This window comes from Sorex fumeus, unplaced genomic scaffold (genome assembly GCF_029834395.1).
Source record: "Sorex fumeus unplaced genomic scaffold, SorFum_2.1 ptg000051l, whole genome shotgun sequence".
In the NCBI taxonomy this organism is placed as follows: Eukaryota; Metazoa; Chordata; class Mammalia; order Eulipotyphla; family Soricidae; genus Sorex; species Sorex fumeus.
In genome coordinates this window covers 35,229,335-35,250,803 of record NW_026606108.1, presented here as the reverse complement: position 1 = coordinate 35,250,803, position 21,469 = coordinate 35,229,335, and the positions used below count along the sequence as shown (strand labels likewise).

At 51.8% G+C, this 21,469-nt stretch overlaps 1 protein-coding gene across 1 annotated transcript in view; it reads right to left on the bottom strand.

Moving 5' to 3' along the window:
* SLC25A48 (solute carrier family 25 member 48) overlaps positions 1 to 2,782 on the bottom strand; it is a 32,961-nt gene extending 30,179 nt beyond the window's left edge. The window contains exon 1 of the mRNA XM_056124770.1: positions 2,653 to 2,782. Within this exon, the coding sequence (XP_055980745.1) occupies positions 2,653 to 2,782 (130 nt within the window). The remainder of the gene's footprint in view (positions 1 to 2,652) is intronic.
* Positions 2,783 to 21,469: the final 18,687 nt, after the last annotated feature.

Below are 21,469 nucleotides of genomic sequence, written 5' to 3'. Positions count from 1 at the left end.
CTCCATAGGTGGCAGGAAAGTATTTGGGGAGATACTGTTTGCACGATGCTCTGGAGTGTACAATAAAGTAACCGCCTTTATGTGCATTGCATCTTTTAATCAATGGGGAGGATTAGGAGATAGTACAGGGGTTAGGGTGCATGAATCCAACTTGGGTTCAATCCTGGTGTGATATGGCTTCCTGAGCATTGCTGGGCATGACCCTGCGGACCCCCGAAGCATGGTATGGTGGTTCCTGCATTACAGGGCCCAAACAGCTGCGTTTTGGACCCTACCACTAACTCGCCAGCCAAGCTGGCCAAGTATCACCACAAGTGGCCTCAGAATCTCCTGAGAACTGTTTGGAAGGACCCCCTTAAAATGAAGGGGAAGAGAGAAAAGAGAAATCCAGTAGATTACTTACCATTTCTACCCTTCTAGCCTGTGAAGATGGAAGTGCTATTGACCCTTGCCTCCTGGCTCCCCTGTCAGAGTGGAATGAGGGGAGGCAGGACAGCAGGAAGCCCACCTCTAGGATGCTCCATGGGAAGGCCTCACTCTTATTTGGTTCTTCTCTGCTTTGAAGAAGGCTTTGTTGAAACGGTGGCTAAAACCCTGGATCTTTCTGTGGGAAAATTGCACGTACATACACATATTCACAGGGTCTGAACACTTATGTATATGTGGGGGAAGCCGGACCCCACCAAAATCACATAGCTTAGAAACTCTGAATGTCGCTGAATGTGAGACCAAAACGAGACGTTCTCCTAAGACAAATTCCCCAGGTGGTCACTGCTCAGCAGATGGGGAAAGAAGAGTGGCTGACAGTGCCAGGACTTAGCCAGGGACTGTGTTGTGCTACTGATGGGAACAGAGAAACCGAGTCAGACCAGAACAAAGGTTCTTTTGGCACAGCCCCTGCAGACCCTCACCCTCTTCTTGCCAAAGAGCAGGTAAGAGGCAGAGGGAAACTGGAGACGCTCACTGGGCAAAGCCTCACTTACAGGAAGCTCCCTAGAGAGTAAGCCCTTTGCTACGGATTCCAGGCCCTGGGCTGTGTCTCCCTGCTCATCCATCTCTAAGCTGGGATGCTTTCAACAAATAGGTTGTGGTTCTCAGGTCTCTGGACCTCCCAGGCCATGAATCTTACAGATCAAATGTGAGGACCGGATGGGGAGACTTGATCAGGCAAGGTCATTCAGGTGACCAGGGGTGGAACCAGCTGGAGGCACGCCCAGGGGCTGAGCTCTCCCTGGCACCAGACAAGTCTGAGTTGGAATCCCTGAGCCCAAGCGTGACCCTTGGTTTTGGGCAGCAGCTGAATTCCTCTGTGTATCCACTTCCTTCTGTGATGAGAGCAGCTCCTTGGCTGGGGTTCCGCAGAGATGCAGAGAAACAGGAACCAAACCACACACGGCACAACTCAGTTGATAGAAAATAGGCACCTGTTGGAGCCAGAAAGCTCAGGAGAGGAGGAGGGGAGCAGGCTTAATTCTGACTGTGCACAAGGCTCGTATGAAGGGAGAGGATGAGACGGAAATGCTCTAAGACAGCTTCGTGACTGTGATCACACCACTTGGAAAAGTTACTAAAAGTATGGGGCCTGGATGCCTCAATGGGCGAAATCTGTGATAGGCAAAATAATGTCAAGCATACACACAGGCATCATCCTACCTCTTCACTGCCACCGGTGCCCCCTCATTTCATGGGAGGAAAATCAGAGAGTTTAATGAACAAAATCAGATCAGTCTAAGAATAAACAGCAACTCATGGCTTGCCCTGTGAGTTGGTAAGGGTCTCTGCATCCTTAGATGGTGAGCAACGAGGCTCAGCCTGGCCTTCTGGTGCATTTCTCAAGCAAGCCTCTGGCAGGCCAGCTGGATGGTAGAGGGAGGAGTATACCTCAGATTACCTGAGGGCTGCCCCAAGAAGCCCCTGGCGCCCTCCCCCCCAAGCATGGACAGTCCCTGACTGGCAGGTCTCAGTCACCCCAAGGCAGCTTGTATCAGCAGTGCTGCCCACTGTGAAAGGATGGCCATTGCACAAGCCCTGTGGCCATCTGTGGGGGGACAAACCCCTGCTCAATGGCAAAGAGGAAGGTATACCATCTGCCTGGTTTAGTTGGTTTAGTGTTCCCTGCCCCCACCCGTCCTAGTCTCCTGCAGGCTGACAATCCTGGGGAAGGGGGGTGGTGCACACAGCCAGCCACTCTGCTCAGCACCTCCATCTCTGATTGGGGTGGGGGGTGCATCTGTCAAATCCCAATTCTGACGATCCTCTTCAACAGGGCTCAAAGAAAGAATATTCAGGGCTGGAGAGATAGTACAAGGAGCTGCCAGTGCTCAGGGACCCAAGGTCCCAGAGGTAGGGCTCTTGCCTTGTACCCAGCAGACCGTGGTTCAATCCCCAGCATCCCATATGGTCCCCTGGGCTGCCAGGAGTGATCCCTGAGCAAAGAGCTAGAGAGCTAAGTACTGCTGGTGTGCCCCCCAACTCCCCCCCCCCCAAAATAATATTTAATGTTAGGAGAGATCTTTCACACCCTTCCTACAGGTGAGAAAGGAGAAAGGAAATGTTTACTCAGAAAGAAGAAAGGAGAAGCAAGGAAATGCACAGGCTCTGGAGGGGGACCCTGTGACAGTGGCTGCAGACAGACCCCTCCCTGGCTGGCACTTGGCATCTGCAGCACCAGCTCTTCTTGCTCTGCCCCATAATCTGGCCTGATAGCCAAATCAGGTTCCCCATCCCGTGCTGGAGGGGTCCGTGCCTGCGCCGCCCGCACATACAAGTTCCTGCGAGCCATGTCCCCAAATTCAGGTGAGCACCATAGGGAGGGTGTGCTCGCACTGGGGCGCGCCACTGGCGGCCACAGGGCTAGCTGGATCCTTTTTTGCGGATCCCAACTTGGAGGCAAATAGGAAGCTCAGAGTGAATCGCGGTGAAGCTGGGAAGTTCAGCTCGGCCAGCAGGCTCGGGGCCAGCAGGACCACCGGTGTGCGCGCTCCCGGCGGCGGGTTGCCTGGGGGCGCCGAGCACCCTGGACCCGACGTGGACGCTCTGGCCGCTGCCTGCCCCTGCTGCGGGCGCTCCGGGGAGCGCGCGCGCGCACACACACACACACACACACACACACACACACACACACACACACACACTTACCTCCGATCCAGCCCGCCACGAAGTCATCCAGCTGGAAGGTGCCCATGGCCCGTGCCGCGGCGCTCTGTGCCCATTCAGTGCCCGCGGGCGCACCGCTGGGAGGGGGAAGGCGGACGCGGCGAGCGCTCCGTATGTCTCACTTCGGACTGGGTCTCCCTGACCCCGGGGCGCGCCTGCAGCTAGCGGAGCTCAAGCGCCGCGGCCGCAGACTGCGCGCCCCCAGCAGGCCTTATGGGCTGCGCACCCTGGACGCGGGCCGGGCCGAAGACACCGGGGCCATCCCAGGCACGCCCTCGGTCCTGCCGGGCCCAGGCCGCAGCCTTCTCACCCCACCTCCTTCGCCCTCCTCCTCCTCCTCCTCCTTCCTCTTTCCTCCCCCTCCCCCACCCCTCCTCCTCCTCGCCAACTGCAGAGCCTCAGCGCCAGTGCCTGTAAATGATTTCAGGGACATTCTGCAAAGTTCACTACAAGAAGCAGTGACCTGAGTCCCCCTCCCCAACCTCCGACCCCCCCTCCCCCTCCCCAGGAGTGTTTCTTCAAGGTCAGGAGGGAAACCCGGGTGGTGGCTCTGCTGTACAGCACACAGGACACTGCTCGAGGCTTGGTGGGAGAGTGCTTGTCTTGCACATGTAAGGCCCAGAGTTCAGTCCCTGGAACTGCAAAAATAAATAATAATGCTATAATAATGTACGGTTATATGATAAGTATTATATTATAATGATGCTATATATTGTATGATGTATGATATAATTATTACAATAATGTATTGTACAATGATTATTATACTGTGGTATCTATTATATTATTATAAAATACTCAATTTCCCGCAGAGATTTAGAGATTAGGCCTTTCCCTTTATGTGTGGGAAGCAGCTAGTGCAGGGTCAACTGTGTTAGTATAACACAAATCTTAGTTATTACTAACACCTGCATTTTCTCAGCAGTGAACTCATGCTCCTGTTCCCTTCCCGGCTGCCCTGAGGGGGCAGGGGATTATCACACTCTTCCTAGATGAGGAAAACAGGTCAGCATTTCACATACAATACACACATTTATATGCATATAGTTTTGTTTTGGGGGGTACACCTGGCAGTGCTCAGGGCTGACTCCTGGCTTTGCAGTCCCGGATCACTCCTGACAGGGCTTGGGGAACCATATGTGGTAGTAGGGATTGAACCCAGGTTGGCTGCATGCAAGGCAAATGCCCTGCCCACTATACTATCTCTCCAGCCCATATTTGCGTTTACATTCCAGACACACACACACATACACAAATGCACATGCACGCACACACACCATAACCCACAGGCTCTAACATCTGAGAAGGGGCCCAGATGAGGGGATGGATGCTGTCTCATCTGTGTTCTACACTTACAGCTGAGGCTCACTTGAGCTTTTTGGCCAAAAACTTGACCCAGAACTAAAGATCCAAACATACCCCATGTTGAGTTCTCCCCTCCCTCCTCACTTCCTCCCTCTTTCCCTCCTCCCCCCTTGCCTTTCTCCCTCCTTTCTCTCTACTCCTTTCCCTCTCCTTCTCCTCTTCCTTCCCCCCTCCCCTTCCCTCCCCTTCTCCTCTCCCTTCCCCTTTCCTCCCCTCCCCTCCCATCCCTCCTCTCCTGTAGCTGAGAGTACCAGGCCAGGTGGGACTTGCCAAGACCCTAACAACAGGCAACCTGACCCTGGCTGAGCCAAGTGGAGGGTCAGGCAGGGCCGGTACCTCTCTGTGCATTGTGGGCGCATGGTGCGTGGGTGCATGCTGCCCCTCTCTGGAGCTACCTGCTTTCGAGTCCCAGGACTCTAAAAGGAGTCGCTCACCCAACCATCCCCAGGCTCTCAACGTTGGGCCCCCACATTCTTTCCAGACAAGGAGACCACCAGCCCCGCTCATCACCTTGGCCGAGACCCTTCCTCCAGCCTACCACACCCCCCACACATACGCCTCTGTTGCTTGACAGACCTACGCGTACCAGACTCTAGACAAGAAAACCGCCATCCAGTCGCCAGCCCTCCCCCAGGGCATCTGGGGAACAGAGCCCAAGGGCACCCCCATGCATGGCCCGCTCTCAGTCGCCCTGCTGGGCAGCAAGCACCCGGTGGTTCCATCAAACACTGACTCGAAAGATCATTCCAGATGTACTTGCCAGCTCTTCGTGGCTGAATTTAAGGGTGGCGGGGGGGCGCTGATCCTGAACCATGGGGGCAGGCTATCTCTGAGTGGCTGGGTCCTCATGCTGGTGGGATTACCCTGAGGCGGCGGCAGTTCCACCTGTGAAGCTCACTGTCAGCTCCTGCTTGCAGCTCAGACAGGGCCAGCCAGGCCCGCAGTTATGGAAGACAGACAGTCCCCTGATGGCAGCCTGGCTGGGTCCCACTGTCATAGGGGGAGACAGAGGCTGCAGGGGTGGACACCTCTGTCAGGGACTGCTGTCCCCACCACCAGGAGGCCATGGAGAGGTCCAAGGACAACAGAGAGCTTTGCTGGGCCCTCGCTGCTTGCCCCCCACCCACACACACCTCTCAGCCCCCACACCCCACTTTCTCACTCAGCACCCACTTTTGTGAAAGTGTTTGATGGGGTTCTCTTGTCTCCTGATGTTAGGCCCAGCCGGTTCATGGGCCTTCTTCCTCAGTGCCACCTTTGGCAGACCCACGTTTGCAGCCATTGAAACAGAGTCTCAGGCTCAGAGCCCTCTCCTGGGGGTCCCGGGTGGGCACGGCTGGCAGCGCTCTCCTGAGCCCTCCTTATATCAGCACCAGCAGGCCCAACAGGGTCACAGCCCAGCATGTGGTGGTGAGTGGTCCAGAGAGAGCTCCAGAGAAGGAAGATGATGTGACATTCTAGAGTGTCCTGCACACTTCTGGCCTCAGCAGCCACCAACCATCCACAGTGGGAGAGAAAGGTGAGGGCAGGGTCTGAAGCAAGTGACCCGCTTGGCTAGCTTTCCCCCGAAGGCATCTCCCTGGCCCTTCCTTTCTGTCCCTCAGAGGGTAGGACCAGGATTCTTCTTAAGCTGTTTCCCGAAACAGCCTGAAATTCTAGGTCTTGAAGACACCAGCTCTAGGTGTCATATCAAGATTGGACAGCAGAGGGCACTGCAGCACAGCACTTGGAGGCTGAAGGCGGGTGCAGGCAGCTGGACTGTCAGTCACATCCTGTCTACACTTCAGCAATGAGAGAGATGTTGGTTCTGGAGGCTCAGGAGGAGCCTGAGTGGGGCCAGAATGGACCTCCGGTGTGCTTGGTGAGGATTCATGTGCAGCTCCTTGGGAACTGGTCTTGTACTTGGAGAGGTGGGTGCTCTAGTTAGATACTCCCAGATGTATTGCACTCAGGAATTAGTCCTGGTGGTGCTTGGGGGACGATACAGGATGCTGGGAACTGAACCCAGGTCAGCCGTATGCAAGGCAAATACCCTACCTGCTATACTATCACTCCAGCCCCACTGCCTTGATTCTTCAAGGCCTCCAAGGGACCCTCCACTGAGGGTTCCAGCTGGCCCCATGCTTGATGTTCTGCTGAGGCTCAGGGAGATCAAGCAACTTCTCTAGTCACACAGCCATTGAGTGACTGTCATTAGGCTCCAGGACCCCTCACATAACCAAGGCACTGCCCAGGCCAAGACTTAGAAAGTGAAATTTCTTTCCCAAAGCCTTGTTCCCCGCATAAAGGTCCTCACTTCTGTTTCTCTGCCATCATCAGAGATATCTATTGACAATTTGCAGACCACACTCGTAATCTTAATCATAACCAGGGGAAATTCCTGCCCTATGAGCTGTGGAAGCCACTCTGTCCTTTCTTCCCCCACTCCAGCCTGCCAGCCCAGCTGATAAGCAACCAGAGGATAGTCAGACCCTCTTGGCCTTTTTTCCTTTCAGGCCATAAGTGGGCTGACACCAGAGGCAAGTGAGGCAGGGCAGGTTGGGGCTGGGGGGGTGGAGTGAGCAGGAAAGAGCAGGAATGTGCGCAGGGGAGGGCTGGGGAGGGGCGTGAGGGCCCAGTGCACTTCTGAGGTCCCACCATGGATTCCCTGCTGTGTACTAGCAGTCCAGGAGACCGGTTTTGAGATACTGATGATACAGGTGTTTGGTTTGCTGCCATCCTTGGTTTGTGAGGTGGCAGGGCATGAACCCGGGGCCCTCACACATGCTAGGCAAGTGCTCTACCACTGAGCACGCTGAGGTACTGCCAAAGTCTGCCCCACAGAGGCATGTGGCATGCTCATTTGTCACGTGTCCAGCAGCAGCTGCCCCTGGGGGAGCACCCTGGCTTCCTACCATTCCAGCGGCCAGGAAACTGCACTGGAAGGAGATGACATTGGGCAGGTAAGGAAATGATGTGCCTCTGGGAGAGCTGTGGAGAAAGACTCGAGAGGCAAAGGGAAGAACCTGCACGGAGAAATTGGTGGGAGGCTCCCAGGGGCTCAGTGTTGAATGAAGCCTGGGGTCCAAGCAGGGAGGCTGCGACTGCTGACACAGAGAAGCCCCCCCCCCCCCCCGCAACTCCCAGGGCTCCTTCAGAGGCAGATGCAGGCTCTGCACCCTGACTGCTGCTTGCAGGGACCTGGAAGGCTCACCCCGGTATGCAGGGCCAATGTGGGAAACTGCCTCCCTCTCTGTACTGCTGGACTCAGAGAACCCACACCAGGCTCCTTCCAGAGGGTGTCCTGGGGTGGGAACAGGAATTGTCACCAGCTCCAAGGAGCAGCTTGGATCCTGCTTCTGTCCGGCCTCAGTTTCCCCACACTTGGAGAAACACAAGCATGACCCCCCTCGATTCTGATGTACGCCACCCAGCCCCAACGAGGGGAGAATGGAGAGAAAACTCCCAAGAAGGAAGTTTTTTAAGGTCTCCAAAAGCATCTTTTTTTTTTAAGCATCTTATTTTTGATGTAAATACTTAAAAAAAAATTCCTGAACCATATGGATTCCATTTTCTCTTGGAGACAGATTCCTGACAACCTTACCCAGGGAGGGCAGGCTGGGGAGAAGCAGATGGGCCCACCTGGGAAAGGGATGTCCCTGATCTCTGGGCTTTGCTCCTACGTCCAGCCCCTCCCCCTCTGCAGCCCTGCACCAGCCTCGACTTTCTACCCCCCAGTGACCAAAGTGGCCCTGAGGGAGGGAAGGCTGTGTGAGACTCTACTCAGCTGTCAGCTTCTCACCAATGAAGTCAGTCCTGGCCCCGGTCCAAGAAGCTCCCGTGGAATGTCCACATGCCTGACTCATGTGTTGGCTGACCACTCCCCTTTCCTTCCCAGGGAGCAGTGATCCTACCTGCCCCACTTCCCCAGCCTGGACACCAGGGCCTGCCGAGAGGATGCGTTCTCCCTGTCCACCACTGGGCTCTGGCACTCAGTGGATCACACCTCACAGCCTTGGGGACCCTGCATCCAAGAGGGCCCCTGTCCAGGTAAGGATCCCTCCACACCACAAAGAACTGAAGTCAGTCTGCAGAGACAGAATGGATGGGGGTAACCGGAGGTGCCTTGGGCAGGTGAGTGGTCAGGGGTTAGAAAATAGCTCTAAACATTTTAGGTTTAACACTGGTTCATCCTTTCTCCTCCACCCCTGCCACAGGGAGCTTAGGTTTATTGGGCTATACCCATCACAGTGCTCCCAAGGCACTCCCATTCCCGTGTTCATCCTTAACCTCTCCTCTGTGCTCTGTTTCCCCTATCTGTGAATCGCCTTTATCCCCAATTCAGACCCTGTGACGTGTAAGGTCAGATTCTTCTAAGGACTCTGAATTTTGTATTTGTAAGTGGAATATTGCTTTTCTCTTCCTCTTATGTCTTTTGCATAGTTTACTTTAGAGCAATGTCCTTTTTGTAAAGACACAGGAAGAGAGTTAATGCTATGATTTTGTAACTTGGGAGTTAATTGACTCTGAATAACATTCACTCCTAGGTATATTTACTTGACTAAAGCCTCAGTTGCCCTTAGTTCCTAGCGCCCCCAAAACAGGGTCCCGACAAAGAGACTAGGTGGACCCAGGGCAAAATGTGAACTCCCCTGGCATTGAAACGGGACAGGCCAGGCGCCATAATACTTAACTATAAGTTAAGAGGACAGTCATGGACAAATTCTGTCATGATCTAAAGAGAAACAACTGGGTAAGGAGCCTGCTGGAGTTAGGAAGGACTAATCTGGCCTGAGGATTGTAGACTGGGATCTATAGCGAGATGTCCCCAGGAAAGCTACCCTATAAGCTTTATATCGCTCTTACTCTGTCCATACAAACTGACTGGTATTATTGCAAAATAGAATTAAGATGCAATGTTTAAATGGTTGTTGGACTAAGGAAAGAAGAAATGCATCCCTAGATGATATTTCGCCCTTAGGCAGATCACCTTGCTGGATGAGAATTTGACCTAGAAGCAGCTTCCCTGAGGGAAGAACTTTACACCTATTGATCCTACAACCACACTTAGGGGTAGTTTCTACCCTCAACCCTTGGAGGTTGGGCTCTTGACGAAGGCTGTGAGATGGAGCATGGGGAGAATGGCGTGGGAGGCAGGAGATGGGAATGAGGGGTAGTGTGAGACTGGAATGGGACGTTTGGTGAGGCTGGAACAGGTGCGTGGGGAGAATGGAATAAACAGCAACTGACCACCAACCAGTCTGGCCCTGTTCCTTCCTTCATGCACTTGTTGGTGGTGGCTGCAGGCCAGGGTAGGGAAGTGGCTCATGGCCACCAAACGCATGTGGCAAGAGAGAGTACCACATTTATTTTGTGAACACACAGTCAGGGGCCCTACCCAATCTGTCCCATCTCTGGGCAGGCCAGTCACGGCACAGGGAGGAACTGAGAACTCTGGCCACCCCTCAGTGGCACCTGTGCCCCTGTGCCCACAGTGTACAGATTCTCCACCCTGGACAGTCCCATATGCCCACAACCCCCCCCCCCCCACAGGACCCCACACAACTTCATGAGACCACCAGCCAGAGCCTTGCAGTTGAACCTGGGCCAGACCAGAAGGCACCCCCCTAACCAAGAGCGTAAGTCCAGCCTAACACCACTGCCATGGCCGAGGGACCTGCATGCACCCGGGCTCAAAGCACAGCCTCGAGAGTTCTACCCAGGCCCTGCCTTTGCTGTGTTCTCTAAGTCTCACCCACCCCAGCCTCAGCTGTCTCACCTGCGAAGTGGGCCTGCAGGCTGTGCCCAACTTTACGGGCAGTGCTTGGCACCGGGGCTGGCACTCAGCAGACACAGCGGAAGATTCTGTTCCCTCCCACCCCTGCCTTTGTTCTGGCCTCAGTCCTGAGGGTGGCAGCTGCCTGACAATGCCAGTGGGACAGCTGAGATGAGGCCCAGTCCCTTAGCCAGAAGATGACAGACCAGAACCTTCTGCCCAACACCACTCCTCACAGCCCCTGCGAACACGCATACACATGATAGTGTACACACACCCATGCACACATGCGTGCACACATGCACACACATGTACATGCACTCCAAATACATGTACTCATGCACACACACACACAAATGCATGCATGCATGTGCGAACACACATGTACAAGCACACATGCACACACATGCTCAAGCACACACATGCACACATGCACAGAACATGCATACATGCATACATAATGCACACATACGACACACACACTCAAACACATGCACGTAGATGCACACATACACGCACACTCTCCTTGGGGAGGACACAGCTTTGAAAATCTCCAGACTCTCCCTGCAGCCGGGGCCCTTCCCTAACACACACACCCACACCTCACAGGGCCCGACTGTTTCTCCAAAGGCAGCCAGGGCACTAGCCGGACCCTCCTGGTAAAACATTTTATTTACAAAACCAGCCTGCAGGGACCCCTCAGCTCTTCCGGGGACCCTGCTCAGGCCCTCTGAGTGTGTGTGGGACAGGGAAGTACCATGGCTGAAGCAGGCACCCGCTGTGAAGTCACTTCGGGGACTGTGGCTCTTACCTGCACTGGGCAGATGGAAGTGGGTGCAGGGCTGTGGGGTGATTCTCCAGGGGTTGGGGTGACAGACATGACTGAAGGTGGGGACGGGGCGCTGCTCCCCCCTGCAAAGTCCCAGCAAAGCGAGTCCTTCCTGCTTGTCCAGTCAGTGGATTGAGGGACCAGGGGAGGACCCGCTAATGGGTGGGCTCCCGCTGGCCTTGCTCACCACGGGCCCAGGGGCAGCGGAAATACAGACCTGAGATCTGGGGTCCCAGGACGGGGCCGAGCCCGGGACACTGTGAGCCCTGAAAGTCTCGTGATCAGCCAGCTTCAGCCCTTGCTGATCAGGCAGGCAGGGTCTCCAGTCTCTGCTGTGCCTCTCGACCACTAGCTCGGGCTCCCTCCCCCCGGGACTGAGCCAGACCTGGGCAGCTTCCCTGGGGACAGGTCCCGGGGCAGCAGACATGGCAGCGAGAGGCCCAGGGCTGGAGCAGAGTGCCTCCTCTGGGGTTCTATGGTACAGCAATGGCCCCGAGGTCTGCAGGACCTGTTCCATCGAGGGAGCATCGCTGAAGACAGAAGGGGTGTCCAGGCCACCATCATGCGAGTGTCCTGCCGGGACCAGCAGGATGGAACAGCAGGTGAGTGGACCCGAGGACCCAGCACCGTGGCCAGAATCTGCCGAGGGAGCCTAGACCAGAAGGAGGCAAGTGAGGGGCCCCCAACTGGGGAGGGCGTGCTGGGATTGGAACCCCCAGGCAGGGTAGAGCGGTACCCAGATTCACAGAGCAGGAGCCGGCTCTGTGCAACAGCTCAGGCTTCATCCAAGCTTCAGATCAAACCCAAGGGTTGCAATGCATCTCCAGGACCACAAATGAGCTATTCAGAGACTCGCTTTTCTCATCTATGAAATGGGAACAGCAAAGAGACTTGCTTTGCAGGAGTTTCGCCCGCAGAAAGAGGGCACCACTGGGTGCCGAGTAAACCGTAAGGACTTGGCAAATGTTCCCAGGAGGGCAACACAGGCTGAGCCTGGCATACGCAATGCACTCATGTGTGGGACCCTCCAAGAAAAGCTAGGGAAACCGAGGTTTGAAGAGGCTGAAATAGACTGCCCCGGGGCTACTCTGCAGTAGTGCTCTGGGAGCCCTCGAAGGTCTGTAGGGGAGGAGGTCTGGAGACAAGCGGGTCTAGAGGGTGCCAGAGACCCCAGCTGCTGCTGCCATCCTTTGCCTTTCATCCCCCTGCCCCCAGAGCCCTGGGTCCACCCCAACTCACAGAGCATCCGCAGTTCAATGCCATCCTGTAGAAGTAACCAGCAGGCACTTCCATCCTGGAGGGTGGGTCCTGGGAGCTGTCGGGAAGGGCCTGGCTGGGGAAATTCTCCTCCTGGGAGCGGTAGTACGGGACAAAGCCACTTGGTGGCGCTGAGGCAACTTCGGGGAGCACAGACCCCCTGAGGCCCTGCTCTCTGTGCTCTCCTTGGACCTCAGGCCCCGGCGGCAGCTCGTCAGTCAGGAGGTGCCCAGAGGTGCGGAAGAAAGGCAGGTACTCCAAGGTCACCCTGGGCCCACGGGAGAGGTCAAGGCCAAAGAGGGTCTGGGTGCTCTTTGAGCCGGTGGCCTGTTGCTGGACCAGGCGCCCTGGGTCATCGGTGACCAGGAGACTCTGAGCCGGATGCACGGAGGGCGCAGTCTCAGGCTTGTCCTGGAAGGTTCGGGAGGAGACGGGTTACTACAGCCCACCTGCCAGGCCAGCCCACTGCCTGGACCTCAAGTCCTGCCTGCCGGGGAGCCCAGAAGGGTCTTCAGCACTGCTTCATGCACCTTAACCACACCTCCTCCTCCTCCAGCTCCCATTGCCCCGTCCGTGGCTCTGCCGAGCTCAGTCTGGCTCTGAAGACAGTGCTCACATGCTCTTCATCTCTGGGCTCTCTGCCCCGCCTACCCAGTGGCACCCATCATGTCTGCCACTCTAGAACTTCTGTGCTTGGCCTGCCTGGTGTTGGGGGGCGAGGGGCTCTCTATCTATCTGGTGCTCCTAGCTCATAGCAAATCTTCCATGGGTCCCTTTTCAACAATCATTCTCATCTCCTGACTCCATGTCTGTGACACATCCCCTGCGCTTTGTCCTCTCAGCCACACTGACCTTCTCTTGGTCCCTCTTGCTAGCCCAACACCTGCCTGTCACAGGGCCTTTGCATGAGTCACTCCTTCTGCCTTCAATGCCATCCCCTCCTTTTCCTGGGCTGGAAATGCCTGAGATCAGCCCGGGCTCAGGGTTGCCTCCTTTGCTTCTCTGTCATCAATGCCCATCACCTCCATCCAGAGCACCCACCCATTCCATCAACGCTCCCACCCAACTTATCATGATCGCCACCAAGGAAAAGCCTGTCTTCTGTCTACTTGGGGACTAGAGCAACCCTGGCAGACAGCGTGATAAATACTGGAAGAAAGGAGAGGAAAGGTGGGGGGGAGGGAAGAAGGAAGGAAGGAAGGAAGTCAGGCAGGAAGGAAGGAGAGAAAAAAGGAAAGAAGGAAAGAACGAAGGGATGGAAGGGAGGAAGGGAGGAGGGAGAGAGGGAGGGAGGGGAAGTAAGGAAGGAAGGAAGGGGGCAAGAAAGGAAGGAAGAAAGGATCAAATGGGTTGGTCAGGAGCAAAGTACTCGCCAGAGTCCATGCCAGGCCTGGAACTTCCCCTCCCAAAGGCAGCAGAGGCCGAGTTCCTGTTAGTGAGATCCCCCACCCCACCCCCCAGCCCCTCTCCACCTTTCCCCTTTGCTGCATAGCAGGGCGCATGGAAGATACTTGTGGAGTCCAGCACCAGGGACCCATTAGGATCAGGCTCTGGTCTTCTAGGCCATAAATTCCCTAGAGCCCTGGTTTGTGCTCACCCCAACTCCACAGCCTGAACACCCCCAGACCCCAAGGAGACTTCCCCCCACCCTCAGAAGGTGGCTGCCTGCTGCCTCATGGACACGAGTGACAGGGCGTAGGGAAAGGATCCCCTTCTCCAAGACTCAGACCCTCAGCTCTCCAGAATGCCATGCTTGTCGCCCCTCCCCAAACCTTCCATGGCGGTTTCTCTCTCCACATAAGCCCTTGATAACACTTACCCTTCAGTGAGCTGAGGAAACGGGATAGGCTAGTGTAGCCACAGGGACTGGGTGGAGTCTGCCCTGCTCCCAAGCCCATGCAAACACCCTGTAGCATGAGCAGGGATGTCTGGGCTACACTGCGGCTTCCCCAAGAATACGGGTACTGAGGGCCTCCCCCGGAGTCCCTGGGGATGGGAGCTTGGTGGGCAATTGTTCACTGCCAATAAAATCACTACGATGAAGTCAGCTTGTATCCAGGCAGCCCCTCAAGCCGATGGCTAGTGTGTTTGTAAGACAGAAGTGTGGACACAGTCAGGGGGAGGATGGAGCAGGGAAGGGAATGACCTGTCCACTCATCAGTACATACCCTGGAGGGTCAGCACCCCTCAGAAGCTCGCAGAGGGACAGGAGCCCAAGAAGTGCCATGGTTGGGGGCATTGCTCTCCAGCGGGGCCCAGGCTTCACCTCCCAGTGAGACCCCACATTTCCACCAGCTCCCCCGTGGGGGGTCCATAAAGGGGGCACGCACAGGCTTGCCTGGGGCCCCGCCTCCAGGATCCATTCTCAGGTCAGAATTATCCCCAGGCGTGGCATAGCTCAGATCTTCATATTCCGGCTAGAAAGCCCCCCTCAGCTGCTTCCGCCTTCCTGCTGCCTCTCCCTAGCCCACCGCATGCTGCCAATCTCCCACTCCCACCCTCCACCTGACCAAGAGAAGATTCCACCATGAAGTCATAAGGCCAGGTGCCAGGCAAGAGAGTCAGATGGCTCTGTTACCATGGCCACTTCCGCCAAGGACCAATACCTGGGATCCTCATCTGCCTCTTAATCCCTGGTACTCCAGATGTCCCCCAGGGGACCCGGCAGGCTGGAGGGGGACGCAGGGAAGTGGATACCTTCTGGAATGACATCAGCTCTCTGTGACGGGGCCAGAGTGCTCATCCAGAGCCCCCCCAGGGCCTCCGAGCGCCCCTTGGGGAGGGGGAGAGGGGTTCTAGGAACCCATTCTGCCAGCTAGAGCTGTCTGGACCTCTTCTTACTGGGTGCCTCTGTCTCCCTGAGGTTGCATCCAAGGCTGGAACCTGCTCATGCCCTGGATTGCAGCCAGATTCTCCTCTGTGGCTGCCCCAGGCATGCAGGGGCACCCTGTAAAACAGTCAAGGCAGCACCGGTTGTGCCCAGTACCCGCTGCCCCCGGGGTCCACCAAGCACAGCACAGCTTCTGGGTCCCCTTCCCCCCTAACCTGGGGCCTGGCTCTCCCATGCAGAGGGCAGGGAATGTTCTACCACCCACCCAGTGTCACCCAGCCCTGGGCTTTCCCACACGCCATCCCTGAGGTCCTCACCCCAGCCTTCCGAGTCAGGCTATATCACTGCCAGTGTCAGGCTGTTGTGCAGATCACAGAGGGGACCCTCAGGGAAGGCCTGGACGAGATATTCTATGTCTGTAGCCACAGGCCAGGAGACAGGAGCACCCCAGCTCGCCAAGAGCCACAGGAGTTGGGCAGCTCCGCCTCAGGGTTCCCAGCATTAGTTTCCAGACAAAAGGTGATCCTGCTGTGTTCCCAGGGCCCAGGATGGGCTCCCCACATTTTTTTCACCCTGGAACCCAGTTATGTGGGCCACTGAAGCTGACTTTTCCTTATATAAATTGACTTAACTCTTTAATCTCTATGGAGTTTGTTTCTTTTGCAAATGAAAATAGATAAAGCTCTAGATTTTTTTGTTAGTTTTTTGGGGGGCCACACCCACTGTGCTCAGAGCTTACTCTTGGAACTCTTGGGAACCATAAGGAGTGCACAGGGGATCAAACCTTGGTCAGATGTGTCCAAGGCAAGTGCCCTGCCCACTGTCCTATCTCTCTGGCTCCTAAAGTCCAGTTTTATTTTATATTTCAAATGATGAGTCAGATGGCTCAACATCATTCTTCCCCAATCTGATCTGAAATACCAAAATAACCACATTCTCAATTCTATTTTTTTTACTTTTCCACATTTTAAAAGTATTCTTATCTTTTTACCATTTAAATTCAAGTCAGTTCCTAGAATTTTATGCTTCTCTGTTTGTCTTGGTACCAAGCCCATAACTACCTTGATATCTTTTGCTTTATCAGAATTTTTCATTTGTGGTATATTTTAAAGTCAACTTGAAAAAAATCAACTTTATCAGGGTGCAATTTACATACATCATAAAGTTTACCATTCACAATCTATAAACCCATTAAACAACTCCAAAATTATGAATAAGCCTATGTGAAAAATATTTGATCTCACTTATCCAGGAAATTGAAAATCAAATCAATAAGATAGCATATCACACCTGTTAGATTTATATCTATTAAAAAGGCTAGAAACAATAAGGGCTATTTGGGACCTGGGGAGAAAAAGAACTTTTTGGTAGAATATGAACTCATCTAGCCTCTATGGAAAACAGTAGGGGGATTTCTCAAAATACTTTTTAAAATTTGATATGATACAAAAATCCTTTCTGAAAAATACACAAATGCACTAATTCAAAAAGATATGCATATCTGTGTTCATCAAAGCACTATGTTGTTAACTAAGCTACAGAAACAACCCAACTGCCCAATGACGTGAGTGGCTATAGACTGTGGAACATGGAACATGGAACATATGGACACATGGAACACTGCTCAGCTACAAGAAAACATGAAATATTGCTTTTGGTTGCAAAATAGAGAGAACTGGAGGGGATCGTGCTGAACTAAATAAGCAGAAGGAGAAGGACCAATACTACAGATCTCAATCCTATGTGGGATATAAAGAAATACAGCAAGGGAACCAGAAACTAGCCCTAGGACTGTGGAGACCTGGGGTGACCTAAGAGGCAAGGAGGGAGAAAATTGAAAAGGTGGAGAGGGGGTTGTTTTCAGTCAACAATGAAACTGGGGGGCGGTGGTTAGTACTGAGAATATTTGAAATTTGTTGGTGAGCATGGTGTCATAATGCACATTCTAAAGAAGGAAGCTTTACCCTTGAAACATAAAATCGTATGACTTTTTGCCTCAATTAAAAATATTCTATTTAAAATAATCCAAAATATAATTTTAAAAAGTTTCTTTTCAGGTCATCTTTCTCCTTATTCTGGCCCCAGGCAACCACTGATTTGCCTTTGGATGCAACTCAGTGTTCTAGAATAAGTGGAATCACGTTATCTGCTTCTCTGGTATACAACTTCTTCAGCATTATGTTCTAAAGACTCCTCCTTATCATGCATGCTCTTTGCTCCCTTTTCATTGGTGAGTAGTATACCATCACGTGGCATAACCCAATGTGCTTAGCCCTTCATCTTTGTAGATATTCCCATCATTTCCATCATGAATAAAGTTACCATGGGGCTGTGGATGGAGGTCAGTGATTGAGAAGTATGAGGTTCTGAGAGGATTCTCGGACACAAACCAAAAAAATCCCACAAACTTAAAAAATGAAGCTGTTATAAATAGATATATGACTCTGTGTGGGTATTGTTTCCATTTCTCTTGGGTAAATTTGAGTGGCTTCAGAGTTGAGTGGCTTGATCACATGGTAAGTGTTTGAGTACGAAACCGCCAAGTGCTTTCAAAGTGATGAAACCACTTTTACATTCACAATAGCAAAGTATGAAAGTTCTAGTTGCTTTACTTTCTTGCCATTATTTTTTGATTAGCACACACTTGGAGCTCTATATCATTATGGTTTTAATTTTCATTAACGAACAATGGCATTGAACACCTTTTCACATGTACACTGAAGATTTCTCTATTTTCATTTGCTAAGAGCCCAAATCTGTTGCCCAAACAATTTACTGTTACAAAGCACAATAAACCACATATACTCAAGATGTCCAGCATGACCCGTTTTCACGCATGTTATCTATGTGTGGAAACAATCACAATCAGGATAATATTTTCAGCAGCTCCCAAATTTTCTCACACTCTTTTGCAATCTTTCCCACTCGCCCATCCCCAGCCAGCCACAGGCCTGCTCTCTCTTGCCATCAATTATCTCAGATTTTTGCATAACTGGGACCATGCAGGGTCTACTGCTACTTAGGTCCTCACATATAGCAAAAGTGCTTCTGAGACTCCCCATGTTCTCGTAAGGAATGATGAGCATGGAATTCCTTGCCGTTATTGTGTAGCTTCTGTGCCTGGATAAACCAATCAAATTCAACACTGAGTCATCCTTTTTCTCTGACTGCTTTGAAGCAACTCTCACTGTTTTTGGTTTTCAGGCATGTGTGCTGAGTCTAGGCATGGTTTCCACAGACCTTTTCCTTTGGATCGTTTGTTGAGTTTATTGAACATCTCCATTTATGACATCACCAAATTTGGGACACTTTTATTCTTTATTTCTTCAACATTTTCCCCTATTTCTCCTCCCCTTCTCCTTCACACCTGTGTTAAGTTTTTAAAATATATTTTCCCACAGGTTGCTGGGGCTCTTTCATTTTCCCCACCCTGCAATTTTCCTTTCTCTGTTCTTGAGATTGTGTCATTTTTATTGATCTATCTTTAGATTTGCAGGTTTTTTTCCCTCTCTCATTATCACCAATCTGCTACTGAAATAATCTAGTGAATTTTTAAATTTCAGATTTTGTATATTTTTTCCAGTGTTAACATTTCCATCTGGGTCTTTTTTATAGTTTCTATTTCTCTGCTCAAAACTCGTGTCCTTTTATTCATTTCAAAAGTGCCTTTCTTGACCTGATGGAGCCTAATTATAATAGCACCTTTGAAGTCTTTGCTCATTCCAATAATGAGCAAATAATAACCTTGGGGTTTGCATCTATTGTTTTTTTCCCTTGCGAATATTTTCCTGGCTCTTTTTACATTGGGTACCTTTGAATCATCCCAGATATTGTGAATGTTATGCTGTATCGGCTTTGGTCCTGTTTATAATCCTCCAGAGAAAGTTGTTTTTCTTTTAACAGGCAAACAACTCTATTAGGTTCAAGCCTCCAGTTCTGACTTGCATTCTGTATACAGCAGTTCAGCTCTCTAAGCCTGTACTGGCTTGGATGTGTCCTGAGCATGCATTACTTAGAGGTTAGGTGAAACAACGTAGAGGCACCAGGGTTAAATCTCAGCTTTGCTTTCAAAGGTTTGCTATGCTGACTTGGATTTTTTTGCCTCAGGGTGTAAGGCTGATATTCACGTATGCTGACCTGTCCACATTTATGGCGATCCCTCCTTTTGAATTCTCTGCACACACTCCTTCCCTCTGGGTCCCTTTTTGCCATTGCTGTATTGCTGCTGACCAAATAGAGCCTACGCTATGGGGAAGTGGGGAGGGAAGGGACAGAGACACGGTGGTGGTGGTGGTGGTGGTGTGTTTGGGGGGGTCCTCTTTACAAGGGTGACTCTGTCCAAGTTTTGACTCTCCTCCAGTGTTTTTTGTTTCATCTTTAGAGTTCTCATGTAGTTTGGGTGGTATTTGCTCTAGAGTTCTTAGTTATAATTAGTGGGAGGGACGGACTAGAACTAGAGTGAGCTCACACCATGCCCTGTGGGCATTATCGCTACTTCTTGTTCATCTTTTTCAGGTTGTTTTTCATCTTATTGTCACCTTGTTGAAGCTCTTTAAATATTCTAGATATAAGTTATTTGTAGCACAGCGGTAGGGCATCTGCCTTGCATGCAGCCAGCCCGGCCAAGCCGGGTTCAATTCCTCCGCCCCTCTCTGAGAGCCCGGCAAGCTACTGAGAGTATCTCGCCCGCATGGCAAAGCCTGGCAAGCAACCCATGACGTATTCAATATGCCAAATACAGTAACAACAAGTCTCATGATGGAGACGTTACTGGGCCCGCTCGAGCAAATCGATGAATAACAGGAGGACCATGACCATGAAGTTCTTTGTTAGAAAAAAATGCATTGTGGATATGTTCTATGATTCTGGGATTTAACTTTTCTCTTTTGTTTGTTTTTGGGTCACACTGGGTGGTGCTCAGAGGTTATTCCTGGCTCTGAACTCAGGAATTATTTCTGGTGAGCTCACGGAACTATATGGGATATTGGGAATTAAACACAGGTCAGCCACAGGCAAGGCAAGAGCCCTACCCCCACTGTACTATCTCTCTGATCCCCATCTCTTAATTTTCTTAAAAAGTCTTTCTAGGAAACAGAAAAAAAATTTAATAAAATCCAATTTTGAAAAATTTGTGTTTTGGTATCCCACTGAAGAAATTTTTGCTTAATTCGAGATTGTGAAGATTTCTTCTTTCTAAAGTTCTACAGTTTTGACCTTCATTTGTAGGTCTTAGGATTTTTTTCAGAAGTTGAGGTGGGGATCAAAACATTTTTCTTTCTGGATATTCACTTTGCCAATACCATTGGCTAAAAAGAGTTTCCCTTTTCCCATCAAAACTCAATAATGTCAAAAATCAATAATGTCTGCATGGGTCCATACAGCCTGGACTCTGTTCTGGTACATACCATGTTGCCGTAATAACTGTGATGAGTCTCTTAATCTTGGCCCAGGTGTTTTGAGCCAGATAATTCTTCATTGTGGGGGCTACCCTGCTCTGTAGGATTTTTAACATCATCTCTGGCTTCTACCTACCAGATGTTAGAAGCTCCCTGGACCCAAGTCATGACAACAGAAACTATTTCCAGGCACCACCAAATGTCCCCTGGAGAAAAGAAAGTTACACTTAGTTGAGACCTATTGCCACCAAATTACATCAGGGCAGTAAATCAGCTAGGGCAGACTGTAAGCTTTGTTCTAAAAACACATTCTCCTGCATGTAAAACATAAAAATAAAAACAACCTATAGTACAAAAATACATCCTGGGTCTCTTGCACTTTCACTTGTGTTAACTTTATCTCCCAATATTTCAACTTTTTTCTCTTTTCTAATCTGGAAGTTTTGCCCATTTGAATGTCAATATCTGTGCATGTTGATAAGTGGACCCCAATGTAACCACTGTCATCATTAAGACCCAGAAGAGTCCAATTATCTCCACAAAACTACCCTTTGCCCAGTGGTGTTCTGGTTAGCCAGCTCTCAAGCACTGTGACACAACCAAGTCCCAGCCATGCGGATGCTAGTTTCCCTGGTGCAGATGCCCCAAACTTGGCCAGTTCCAGCAGCCAACACTCAAGGAATTGCTAAATGCAGAGCTGGGAGAAGATGTGTGGGTTGTGCCCACACGAGGGACTTGCGGACTCTGGTAGGAAGCTTCTTCTCCCTCCACCCCAACCACCACCATTTAACTGCTGATCTGGTCGCTGTCCCCATGGGTTTTGCCTTTGCCCTACTTCACACCAACAGAATCATGCGGGAGCTCCACAAAACCTGACACAG